The sequence below is a fragment of the Haplochromis burtoni genome, unplaced genomic scaffold, assembly GCF_018398535.1.
Source record: "Haplochromis burtoni strain Fernald_Lab_line unplaced genomic scaffold, NCSU_Asbu1 Contig_35, whole genome shotgun sequence".
NCBI classification, from domain to species: domain Eukaryota; kingdom Metazoa; phylum Chordata; class Actinopteri; order Cichliformes; family Cichlidae; genus Haplochromis; species Haplochromis burtoni.
This window is the reverse complement of record NW_024582396.1, coordinates 1,426,813-1,440,715: the sequence shown is the minus strand read 5'-3', so window position 1 is coordinate 1,440,715 and position 13,903 is coordinate 1,426,813. Positions and strand designations below refer to the sequence as shown.

Here is a 13,903-nt window from a genome sequence, read left to right as displayed (position 1 = left end):
CAGCGCTGATAACACGCCAGACAACACCAAAATCTTGAATTCCCCTGCTCAAGAAGGCGCAGGTACAGACCTGTCTTAAGTTTGTCTGTGAACATCTAAATGACACAGAGAAGCCTTGGGAGAAAGTGCTGGGGGCAGAAACTCAAATCATGCAGACAGTGAAGAAACCTAAAAGATTTAGAGAATGGCTTTAAGGAGGAGTGGGCCAACATCTCTCACCGTTGCTGCCACTGTGTTTGCCAGCAAGGATTTCAGGTTTTGTTTGGGGTGGATCAAATACTTACTTCACTCAACGACATGCAAATCAAGTTATAACTTGTATGTACTGTGTTTCCTGAATTTTTGGACAATATTCTGTGTCTCTCTATTAAAATGAAAGCGACATAAAAGAATTAGAGATGGTCCATTTCTTTGTGAGCAAATTTACTCATTCAGCAGATGTTCAACTAATTATTTCTGCCACTGTACATCACCAACAGTGTGTACAACAGTGTGCAGTGTGATGGTGAAAAATGCTGATTGGTTGAAAGAAAGGGAGCTATAAAGAGTTCATAAACAAAAGACGTCTATATGCATCTGTGGTCGGAGAAGCTGCGCAACCAAAATCATTACAACCATACAATCAACTTCATCACCTTACTTTGAAATGGTTACTTTAAAAGCTGGGACCACCAAGTCTGACACCTCTGACAATCAGGTGCATCAAGATGGAAATAAAACACAGACACAGCTGCTCTAAGACTGAATCAGTCTGTTTCAACTTTGCAAACCTGAGAATAAACACGCACACACACAAAACAAGGAGACACACAGAAATGGACACTGTAAACACACTCACACTCCCCATATACACTCTATATTTAGGCCCCAGACCCAGGAGATGGTCCGCTTCGCTCTGGGGTGGAGGCCGACCGGCTCAGTCCCCGCAGCAGCAGAGTCCACCATCACAGATGGTGGACGACCAGTTCGTCCTCTCAACCTCCAGCCCCAGATGGCAAACAAGGAACAGGGTTGTAAAAAGACCCCATGCTTCACTCCGCCTGTTCATACGTGGTGTCCGTGCATGGTGTTCTAAAGTGCATTTAAAAAGGGGGGCGTGGCACAGACAACCCTCTGCCAGATAGCAGCTGGTGTCAGCACGACCCCTCCACAGAACCCTCAATGTCTACATGCGATTTAAAATTGAGAAGTGGGGTCAGGTGGGGTGAGGCTGAACGAACAGACCCCTTGTCTAGACGCCATTCAGTGTGCCCACCCAGAAGAGGTGTATGTGTTATGACAATGTAGGTAATGAGAGTGTCCAAGGCCCTGCATGTTTGGTGGTGTGATGGAGCGGGAAGCAGTTAGGGATGGGGAGGAAAGGCCCAGAGGGCAAAGTGTCCTGATTCCTGGAGCCAGCCCCCCCACTGACCCTAATAGGCACTCCTGCTCCCTAAAATCCACCAAGGGCAGGGGGCGCCAGGCCCTTCTAGCCCAGGGTACATGGCTGCAGCACCATCTTGGGGCCAAGCCAAGGAAAGCCCACCCGACCCAACCACAGAGGGAAAACTACACCCGCCAGACATTCAGTCAACTCCCAGACTACATAAGGCAATAGACACCCAGGTTGAGTCCATCCTCCACCTCTGTTAGATCCTGTGGGTTTAAAAAATAGATTTCCCGATTTTAAATAGATTTTAATTTGAATAGTCCGATATCAATTAATTAAATTCTGAAAGATGTTTAAATATAAATGTATTTTGCCAGAAACGCCAGAATCTCAGCTTATAACTCACAAAACTATTTAAACAACCACCGAACAATTAAAGGGCAGGTAAATAGATTCTGCAAACAGAAACACAAAGCGCTGTTCACATCTCACAGATTCTTAAACTGCACGTTTCATCACTCTGACTAAAACTCACTGAACCAGCAGGAAAAGAAGATGAACCTACACTTCACATTTGAAAAACATCGTCATGACTTTTCTCTTACTTTTGCCGTTTAGCTTCCACCACAATAAAATCCCACTTCCTGCACAGTGCTGTCTCTCAGTGTACTTCAAGACCAGTTTCCCATCAAAAAATCTCTGCTTTCTGCATTTTTCACTGGCTTATTACCCACCAGTCTACTGTTGTGTACGGCCGCTGTTTTTTAGGGGGGGAATCTCTGACAAGAAAGTCAAATTTCGGCTGTTCAATACTGAAGAAATTTCAGCTTTTACAATTTATGAAAAATTGCAAAATGCTTAGCTCAGTCTCTAATAAAACCTCTGTAGCTTTGCTCTGCTTCACGTCAGCAGCATCTTCATATGTTGATTCATGGTTTTCTTGAGTTCTCGATCTACTGTAACATATTTTTAAGCGAGTGTAGCAAAACCACGACAGACCCGATGACCACACGTTCATGCTTTTGAGGATTTCACACATTTTATTCTTCTGGTTGCTGTTCACACGCTTGGCTGCAGCCCACCACATACACCACAACAACATCAACTCAGGACCCAGTTCAGTGTTTTATCCTGGCAAGGCATGATTGCGGATGCTGTTTAGTTGCGTCTGCCTCCCCTGCAGCGGCACCGCAGACCACGCCCCGCCATAGGGGGTTATATGATATAAAGCTGGTCACACAAATCTTAAGGCAATTTCACAGCATCACACTTCCGGCCTACCCGGCCCACGTAGACCGTGAAGGCCAGGTCCTCAGGAGGATGCACCCTATGAATTTGGACACCCCCTACATCTAAGTGTCTCAAATGTCACTCAGCAGTGAGCTGCTAACTAGGAAGTAATCCAGACAAGAGTAGAAGTGATGGACGTGAGAAGAAAGTCTATTCCCTACGGTTGGCCTGAAGGGAACGCCATGCGCTGCCAAGTCCGTAATCGCTCATGTACTGATTAATTACATTTGTGGACTGTCAGTTGCACTGAGTTCCTCCTGTATTGAGCATGTCCATTTCTTCATTTAGTTCACGGCTGAGGTCGCCCCCAAGAACAAGTGAGCAACCTGAGCAGGGTGTTCAGAGAGTGCACCACAAAAAAAAACGTGGAAGAATGAGGGGTCATCAACATTTGAGCTGACAATACATAACGTTTTGTTACATATAAATCATTTAATTATTAGAAATCTATCCCCTGGATCTATAACTTGAACATTTTTATGAATTAAAATTGCCACTCCTCTTTGGTTAGAGTTATAGCAGGCTGAGAACACATTAGGAAACTTGTTTATCTATAGCTGTGACAGGTCTTAAATATCTTTAACCTTTTAACCTAGCACACCTTAGTGTACCCATGGTTGTGTGTGTGTGTAGCTGATGTTGCACGCTGTGTGTGACGCTTAAACGAAGGAGAAAAATCACACATCCATCATATGCAAGAAGGTGTGGTTCCATAAGAGCGCGATACATAGACCCGAGTGGTGCTTGGTGTTGTCTGATTGTATGTGTGCACATTAAATTATATGCGCTGTGAGGCTGTAGAGGATGTGCTGAAGCTGTGTGTGTGTGTGTGTGTGTGTGTGTGTGTGTGTGTGTGTGTGTGTGTGTGTGTGTGTGTGTGTGTGTGTGTGTGTGAGATCATGCGGTGCAAACGTGTAAAGTTCAAGGGTGCAGAAGCAGACACAAGAAAGAAAAGCTAATCCAGAAGATGTTGGGGGTGAGAGGGAGTTAAAAAGTAATGTAAGTATTTTTGACAATGCACAATTACAACTTGCTATCTGTAGCACTTTTACACGACCATAATACATCTGTGTGCGTGCTTAAGGCAGTGGTTCCCAACTGGTGTGCTTTGCGACAACTGTACAATATATTTTTGCACTGTACAACTACAGAAAAAAATATTAATGAGTATATTATTTTTTTTAGGCAAATGTGGCTCATGCACACTTGGTAACTAGCAAGCTAAAAAAAAAAAAAGGTGCGTGAAATCCAATAATTTCTTCTAAATGAAAACTCAAAGCTCACTTAAAGAGATGAGGAAAGTTTAATGATGGTGGAGTGCTAACACATTTGGAAAAATGATTTCAAATATGATGAGTGGTCTGCCTATAGTGCTTTTCTGTGATAACACAATCTGAAGAAGCACTGATGACATATCAGACGCTATACAGATGATTTGGTGTAGAAACGAGTACAGATGTGCCCTGAAATCCTGGCTCCTGGTTCGGTGCATCTATCCATCGACCTGTTTATCTGAAAGAAGTTAAAATTGCGTTAATAAATAATATGTGCACTATAACTGTAAGAAAAACTGCTGCATGAAGGTATAATACAAAAATCTCTTTGGGATCTGATGCTTGACGAGTGTGTTCACCTCACAGAATGAAGATTTATCATACAGCTTTATAGAAAACTGTGATGGAGAGCAGTTTGTTCAGTGATGCCTGACTCCCATGGAGTCTCCAGTGATGCTTCCAGCCTCACTGATTAGTTTGTTGATCCTGCTGGTGTTTCTGGCACTATCGTTACCACAGACTAGTAGAAGATCTCCAACATCTCGCTGCACACCTTAAAGGATCTGAGCTTCCTTACAGAGTGGAGTCTGCTCATACCCTTTTTGTACACAGCGTCACTGTTGCTCCTCCAGCGTGTCCACTGCTTCGACCTGATGCTGATGGGAGTAGTCGCAGTGTTTTTCATCCAGAAGTCAACCAGCATCTTTTTTGTCTTGCTGACATTCAGAAGGAGGTGATTTCTTCTGCTCCAAAATGTTCCTGCACTCTGACTCCTGCCCACCCTTATTACACCTAACCACTGCAGTATCATCATTCCTTATTAAAGGACGTGCTCTGTGTATTAATGGGTTAATCTGCCTGTAAGTTGTCTGTAAAGAGTGTTATAAAAATGCTGATTCATTTCTTGATCTTCGTGTTCCCAAAACTCGTTGAGCATTATTTATATATTTACCTCCACATCATTCTGGATTTGATAGCTTGTTATAAATCCTTTGCAGCACGGTGCTTTTGACTGTCTTAAAAGCACAGCTTTACTCACTGTAAAGGCTCAAATGACTAAGAGAGCTTTCAGTTTTTGTAGTAGGTAAATCTACCGAGGAATGATTATTAACGCCTGTGTGTGGTTTCTGGATCGCTCAGTGTCTCTCACCTTGTCCCCTTTCACTGATGTGTGACAGTTGGCTGTTTGGCATTCTGCCGCTTCTGTCCAGGTGTACCAAGACTCATCCCCCTTCATATAGCTTGGCGTGGATGACGTTGCAGGATGGGAGTTACAGTCAAAAACACCCACAAGTCTCCAAAGCCCCAACGAGCTGCTCAGTGCTCGTACAGTCTCATGCAGGGGGTGGGAGGTGTTGTCCATGATGGATGTTAGCTTAGACAACATCCTCTCCTCCCCAACCTGCTCGACCTGCTCGACTTTCCTTGGATTAGTGAACTTATTTCATTTCTAACAGAAAATCATGTGTTTTTGTTTTTTTAGCTAACATATAATCGGCGCAGGCAGACTCTTTGTACTTTACCTGCTGACCTGCTGCCAGGCCAAACACATCAAACCTGTGGCTCAGGCTTAGCTGCCCCACTCCCATCTCCTTATACCCCTGACACTGAACCGGCCCTGATATCTGAAGAAACAGGTGAGATATTTCACATCAAGAAGTGTTTTCACCTGCAGGAGGCCTCTTGGGAAATAATATTTGCATTCTACACACTATTTAAATAGAACGTTTTTGGAGAAGTGTGTGTTACTCTGCGTTTATTTTCCACACTGTCTTATGACTGTTGCAGGTGCTGAGAGCTTTCAGGAAGCTGAAACCAATTAAAACCTATTTGAGTTCCACCAGTTCTCAGGACAGAGACGTATTTTAGTTCATTATATTTTGTTTGGAAATTCATAATCGAAGGATTATTTAAGTTTTATGTTAAAGCAGTAAAAATTTATTTTACCCAATTTTATAGATGAGAATTGAAATTCACTTCCATCCCAAAAAACTTACATATATTTTATATGTATTTGGTTTAAGCCACCAATCACTGAAAAAGTAAAATTTAAAATTTAATTTATCAATTATCATAAAAAATATGAAAATGTAAAATATGACATGCATATATAAACCAGGGGTGGGCAACTCCAGGCCTCGAGGGCCGGTGTCCCTGCATGTTTCAGATGTGTCCTTGAACCAACACAGCTGATTTAAATGGTTAAATTAGCTCCTCAACAAAGTTCTCCAGAGGCCTGGTAACGAACTAATCATGTGATTCAGGTGTGTTGACCCAGGGTGAGATCTAAAACCTGCAGGACACCAGCCCTCGAGGCCTGGAGTTGCCTACCCCTGCACTAAACCATCCTAACACATGTTAGAGCAGGGGTAGGCAACTCCAGGCCTCGAGTGCCGGTGTCCTGCAGGTTTTAGATGTGTCCATGATCCATCACAGCTGATTTAAAGGGCTAAATGACTCCTCAGCATTTCTTGAAGTTCTCCAGAGGCCTGGTAATGAACTAATCATGTGATTCAGGTGTGTTGACCCAGGGTGGGATCTAAAACCTGCAGGACACCGGCCCTCGAGGCCTGGAGTTGCCCACCCCTGTGTTAGAGCCACCTACCTCACTAACAGATGAAAATCTGTGTAAACCACAAACTCTTGTAATCGCACTCAGTGTCGTGGATTTTGATTTCTTCGTCTCGTTACGGATTCTTTAATTCCCATTTATACTTCATGGTTATTCCGCTGATGAGTTTCGGTTATGTGATGTTTTGATTCATGTCTTGGTTTTTATTATTAGTTATAGTAGTTTTAGTTCCCTCAGTAAGTGCCACTATGTTCCTCCTTTGTCTCGTCTCGTCAGTGCCTTCTCCTCTCTCTCTGTTACCACGTCTGGTGTGGGTCTTTTTGTTACTTCCCCGTTTTATTTTGAAGGTTAGTCTTCTGTTTTGTCTTGCTCTATTTTGACTTTGTTTTTCCTTCCTTTGTGGTTGTGAGTGCTGTCCTAAATGTCAGTGTTGTCTCTCTTTCCTTTCAGCTGTGCATCTTTTTAATCAACCCTCTGTACATGAATAGCCCCGTGTTACTCTTTGTCGACTCATCTGTTTTGTCTTTCTTTTGTTTCTTTTGTTTTTATTTTCTATCCTCAACTGAACTTTGAGTAAACGAGTGATGAATTGTATCCTTTCCAAATTTGGCAAGAATCCTTCCCTTATCTGATTTTTGCATTCTAACTGTGACACTTAATACTTTGTATTTGTAATTAAAGCAGTAAATCATTGCAGCTGCAGCAATTGTGGCTGTGTCGAAGGGATGTGGTTAGTTAATGGATTCTCGCCACCTTCTGCACAACTTACTAGACTTTTAGTCCAAAATCAGTTGCTGCTCTAGTGCCACAGGGACAGATACGGCACATCTCACACCTCAGTACCTTCGGTCAGATTGGATTTAAGCTTCTTGTTTTGGCATATTTAAATTTATTGATCTCATCACTTTTGTGTGTGTGTGTGTGTGTGTGTGTGTGTGTGTGTGTGTGTGTGTGTGTGTGTGTGTGTGTGTGTGTGTGTTTTAATTTGATTGACTTATGTAACATATTCATTTCTCAACTCTTGTGATAAAGTATTTCTTGTTTTGACTTGTCTTTTTATCTGCCCTGCATAAGAAATAGTCAAACTAATCTCCAACTTAATATTTTTATTATTTTACAACTGTAGATACTAGAGTAACTTTACATGATTCAAAATTCAGAATAATCTTTATTTATTCTATGCATTATGTGTTTATCCTAGACCTTCATACACTATCTGAATCATGCTTTAACATCACCTTTTTTCTGATTGGCTGCCCCTTGCAAACTGATATCAGAGAGCAGGTGAGTGCCAAGATTGAGACGTCTGAAGCCTGAGCTTTTAGCTCGCAGGGATTACCATGATTAATGTGAGCTTCCAGTGTTGGAACACTATATACAGGACAAAAAAGAACAACAGATCCTGTGCAGCTAGCATATGAAGTATGACAAAGTGCACATTTTTAATTGTAATTTCTCTGAATATGCCATTGCTATTTTTGATGTAATAAGTGCACCTGGAATCTTGTTTTAATATATTTAATCTTGTTTTGATAATCTGGGCTATTTACAAATGGCAGAGAAAAGTACAAATAAAAGGTACACAGCTGGCTTTAGTTTGATTTGATATACCCTGCTTTGAATAACAAGCACAAACAGACAGAAATAATATACATTGTAGCAAATGCAAAAATGATCATGAAAGTTGTTTAACAGATACAGACAGAAATAAACTCAGGTGATAAAAAGAAAAAGAATCTATGTAGATCAAACTTCTGTGTATATCAAACCTATTTTTAACTAAAAATGCACTTTTCTGTTTTTTGTAACACTGTGTGGTAAGGTGTTTAATACTGTTGACATTTTTCTTTACGATCACAAACATCTTGAAATATTCTACCTTAGAACAAATATACAAAAACAAGGAGAGCAGAAAAACATCTGGAAATCCATTTGTGTCATTCAGACTTTTTTTTTTCAAGCAGCGACATAAAATTAAGATTGAGCCAAATTTAGTTCAGCTTATTTGTGCAGTCCTCCACAAAAGTCCCAGTTAAGCTATCTACATATAAAAACATATGCTTTGATATTGTCCATAGCTCTTTGTAAGCAGGTGTGTAACACTAGGCTTAAGGTGCTGACTCCTCCACACGGACGCTGTTTTAAGGAGAAAATGTGGTGGTGGTCTCAGTTTCAGTGGGCACTGAGCTCCGCCTCCTCCCACAGGTATACCTAAAGAACCTCTCCTGGCTCATGCAGCCAAACTCTTTCAGTAGTTTCAGGAGGTCATAACGAAACTTTGTACCGATAAAGGCGTAAACAAAGGGGTTCAGGCAGCACCTCAGGAAGGCCAAACTCTGGGTCATGTCAGTGGCATAGAGGAGGTTGTTGTCGTATTTGCAGTCGTTCGTTACTCCGTGTGCTGTAAGAACTGTGTTCCAAAACAGGACCACGTTATAAGGCGTCTGGAAGACCAAGAAGACAGCGACCACAGCGAGAATCACCTTGATGGCCTTATTCCGTTCAAAGCTACGAGCATAGTAAAGGGTCCTGAGGATGCTGCTGTAGCAGAAGGTCATAAACAAGAAAGGAAGGACAAAACCCAAAGCAATCTGAGTTGCCTGGACGGTGATGCGAAGTGGGTCAGCGCTGCTGGAGAAAGGGGTGCAGGTTTTGTTATTGATGGTGGTGTACACCATTTCTGGCACAGAGAAGATCAGGGCCAACACCCAGACCAAAGCTGATGACAACTTGCTGATAATCACTGCCTGGGAGCGGTGGCGGTGAGCAGAGATTGCTTTGGAGATGGCAAAGTAGCGGTCGACACTGATGAGGGACAGAAGCAACATGCTGCTGTAGAAGCTGACCTTATAAATGGTGTACATGGCTTTGCACAGCCCTAGACCCAGCACCCATTCTACCATGGAGTTGGCTGCCCAAAAGGGGAGGGACAGGGCGAAGAGCAGGTCTGCGAAGGACAAGTTGAGCAGGTACACATCGGTCATGGTCTTGAGTCGCTTGAAGTAGATATAAGTGAGGATGACGAGCATGTTTCCTGCCAGCCCCAGGAAGCAGATGATGGAGAAAAAGATGGGCATAAACACGAAGCGGAACTGGCGATTGGAGTGCTTCTTACAGAGTTCAGGAAAGTCACTATAATCCAAGCTGGAAAAGTTGTAATCTGTGAATGTAGTGGTTGTGTAATTTCCATCGTCGGACAAGCAAGGCTGCAAAAACAGAGCAAAAAACACATGAAAGAAGTAAAATAACAGAGCAGATCAGACAAAACTACACCTGCCACCTGCCTTTGGTACATTGTACTTTTACACCACCACTTCCTGGGGGGAGGGGGAGCACTTGGTACCACAGGGGAAGACTGCGGTTCGGTAAATACTATTTATCCCAAACATATTTACAGCTGGAAGAAGAGCTTCAGTGAGGTGTTTCTCTTACCTTAGAGGTCATTAACCATACCAGCACAGTCGGCAGAAAGTTCTGGAGAGCTGAAAAACAAATGTAGATTATTTATTTATTTATTTTAGAAATAGGATCTGTGGAGACAAGCTTAGTGTTCATATAAACGATGACTTTTCAAGATGCTCAAACGTTAGTTTTGGACTTCCTCAGCTTCTGTGCGAAGGAGGTTTAGTAGAAAACCCATATACATGTATTTCTATGCAGATAATACCCAACTTCCAAATCAACTGGTCCTCAAGCCATAAAGGGCTGAATGACCTTTAAATTTCTACTTCAAAATTCAAAGCAGGGTGTTATTAGTTTTTAATATTGTATTGGGCCTGGACACCTCAAAAATGGTCTACTTATTCTGGATTGTATTATTTTTGTCCGTCTGTAAGGAAATATGTTCGTTAACAATTTCACTATGTGCATGTGTGTGTGTATTTCTGCACATGACTAACAGTTTGCATTGGAGTTACACAAATCCAGCAGATGCGTGCGTGGTACAGATCACATCTTTTGAACTAATCAAGCTATCAAACCCAAAATAAGTAAATTAATTGGTGGTATTAGGGTGATTTCCTTTATAACACGCATGAAATTCATGTTTATTTGTCAGCTTTTAACCCAGAGTGAAATTTGATATTTGGCTTTATTGTCAAGTATTATTAGTATAGTACTGGTTAACATTTGAAAGCTCGGGAAGAAACACAAATCCTTTGTCACATTTTTGTCACAGCAGATCCATCCGCTGTGGTGACCAACTGTAAATAAGAGAACAGCTGGTTCTTTGTTTTTCTTCTTCTATTATTGTTACATTGTCTACATGTGTGGGATTTTATGCTTGTAAAAAACTTGACAATAACTGTTTTCACTGTTTGACTGCAACGACTCTTTATTACTGCCAAACAATCATAGACTGTTTCAGAAGTTTTTCCCCTTCTGGCCTACATCTTTTATCTTTTCTGATCTGTTTTCGGGGCTTTTGATCATGTGGCCATCGGGGAAAACTCTGTTCCTTCTTTTTTTTTCCTTATGAAAGTTATTTGTGTTACTCACAAATCTGATTAGTGAAACTGTTAAGATAAATGAGACTTTTAATAGATTGTGACATTACTGATATGTTGATAATATTTAAAACTAAAGACAAGTGTTACCAACCGCAATAAAATCTGCTTCTATTTCCTAATTGTTGATGTAAGTTCTTTTAAATGCTACTGGTGTATTTTTAGTAATTTGGGCTTCTTCAAAAATGATACTTTGAGCTGCTCCTTTATTTCCCAAGGGGCTGTCGCAGCGGATGAATCCACATTCGACTTTGCCCAGATTATTACACCAAATGCAACCTTGTGATTTATCTAACCTTGCGACAGACATATACTAGAACAAACCATGCAAGGCAATTATTATTATTTTATTTTACCACCAGTAAGCAGGTAGTTGCAAAGTTGCTGAATCAAAGACTCTAGTATTTGAAAAAGCAGCTTTAACACACTAAAAAAATGCAAGTCCATGTTAAGTGTTCAATAGTAGATGAAACTGCCACAGCAGCTATCATTAGTTTTAAAATATAAAACGTGAGATTTAAGAAACACAATCTTTTTGATATTTTTTTTTTGTCTGCATTTATTCATTCATTCATCACAGCGCACACAAACGTCCTTTAACTATGTTTCTAAGCTCTACTCACCTCTGAGAGGAGTCATGTTGGCTGACGGTAGTTCACTGTAGGTGAAGCCGCTGCACACGCAGATCTGTCTATTTGATGGTGCTTTCCCTTCATTCTCACTGACAGGTCTCTGAATTTTTTTTCCTGATACCACATCACGTGGTAACCACCACATGTGAAGTGAAACCACATGTCACAAAAGTTAACTTCAGTTAATGGCGCAGTGATATCATATGAAATATAGATGGAGTTCAAGCTACGATGGTGTGTGCCAGTTGGTGTTCTTTGTTTCTCTCTCCCTAACTCTCTCTCACACACACTCACACACACCCCTACCTGCCTACTGCAACTCTTTATTATTATTATAAAGAGATTATAACCTCTTCAAAATCTTCACTCTACCATGTAACACTACACATGATCTATAGAATAAAAAGAAAGCACAGGTTTGGTGGTTTTGATCACGTTGAATTATTTGTTAACACTACTAGCCAACATTGACATTTCTTTGCACAGCCCTTTGTTCCTTGTATCTAACTGAGAAGTCGTAGGTGTCGATGCGTAAAGCACTGTGAAAATTTCAAATGTTAGTTCAGAGGAACTTGAGTGATTCTGTGCCTAAGGGGTGGCTGAAGTTCAAAGCTACACATTGCAGTCGGCAGATACTAATCTGAGCGCTAACACGTATTTGACCTGATAATAATCAGCATTTGCTTAGAGCTGAATGAAACAGATGAATTCTCTGAATGTTTTGTGTTCATACTGAAAGATAGTTTTGCTTTCATTGACATTTGCTGCTGTTACTGTGACATTCAGGGCTAATGCTGGACATGAGGTGAAACCCTACAGAGCTGCTTTTTTTTTAACTCAAGATCTGCACTAGCTTTCTGCACACCTGTCTCTCTGCGGTATTGTGGTTTGTTGCTTTCACTTGAGGCAGTACTAACCACAGTACAAACGTGGCATGTTACAATGCACCGTATCATCTTTCACGTTGAAACCATCAGATCTGTCAATCGGATGGTGATTAGTTTCCAACCTTATGAGGCTGAAACCTTACAAATCATTGCACAAAGATTTAAATCTCCTGCCAGATCTGTGGCATTACTCGAAGCACCTACTGTGTCAGGATCGGAGATGAACAGGATGATGGGTACTGCTGCTATGAAAAACAGGAAGAGGAAATCAGAACAATTCCTTCACATGTTACCCACTTCCCTTACCTGTACTGTGCAAAGGAGAAAATGATATATGCAAGTGCAGTGAGCCATGGCGAAGCTCTTATTTCTGCACCATGAATGTTTTACAGTACTGTCATCAAACAGTACAGCTTTTAAGTAAGGTATTTAAAAGCAGCGTGCAGATGAATTCAAAAATATCTGGTGTGTTTGTTTAAAAAAGCTAAACAAAAACATCAAAATACTTAATCAGAAACAAACACACACACCTTCATACAGGTAATTAATGCGCAAGAAGTGGCTGCACATGATGAAAGACAAGAATTGACTTTGTTTATATATGGAGAATTCTGCTGTTAAATAATGTTATAAAGATTTTATTGCATGTTTTTTGGTACCTGTGGAGCTGAATCAGTCTGTCACAACAAGCTGCCACTTTCTCTCTACTCAATCTGCTCTACTTGTGATTGACAAATCATTAGCCATTATCTAATGAGCATATCCTTTCTGACTCTAATTACAAATGGAAATGACAGAATTACCTTTTTAATAATACAAAAAACTAAAGTTCTTAAACAGAAGTTCCCTTTTTCTATAAATTTCTGTATAACCTGATGTCCTTTTTTTTTTTTTTTTGCCACCACAGTCCCAGCAGCCTCTCCCCCTTCTGGTCGTCAGAAAGAATGCAGGTTTAAGCCACTTAAATCAGTCAACCAATCGTTTATACTGGAGAGACTAAGTACAAGAGAATGGATTACTGTTAACTTTGAAGAGATAGCAGAGTATAAAAGAAAATAAAAAATATGGAGCTGAAAATGAGCAGAGAAGGCTTTAAATTGGGCTGTTTTAGTAGCTCAATACAGCTGAAGCCCAAATGTACAGGATGGGCCATTTATATGGATACACCGTAATAACATGGGAATGGTTGGTGATGTTAAAGTCCTGTTTGTGGCACATTAGTATATGTGAGGGGGCAAACTCCTCAAGATGGGTGGTGACCATGGTGGCCATTTAGAAGTCGGCCATCTTGGATAAAACTGTTGTTTTTTCAATAGGAAGAGGGCCATGTGACACATCAAACTTATTGGTAATGTCACAAGAAAAACAATGGTG

General features: G+C 41.0%; 1 protein-coding gene across 1 annotated transcript; it reads right to left on the bottom strand.

The window, feature by feature from the left end:
- Positions 1-8,007: 8,007 nt before the first annotated feature.
- ccr7 (chemokine (C-C motif) receptor 7) lies at positions 8,008-11,919 on the bottom strand. The gene is made up of 3 exons (XM_005919258.3): positions 11,634-11,919; positions 9,938-9,987; positions 8,008-9,711 (listed from the first exon to the last, which is right to left on the bottom strand). Exons 1-3 carry the CDS (start codon positions 11,785-11,787, stop codon positions 8,647-8,649), a joined length of 1,269 nt encoding a protein of 422 aa, XP_005919320.1. The 5' UTR covers positions 11,788-11,919; the 3' UTR covers positions 8,008-8,646.
- Positions 11,920-13,903: the final 1,984 nt, after the last annotated feature.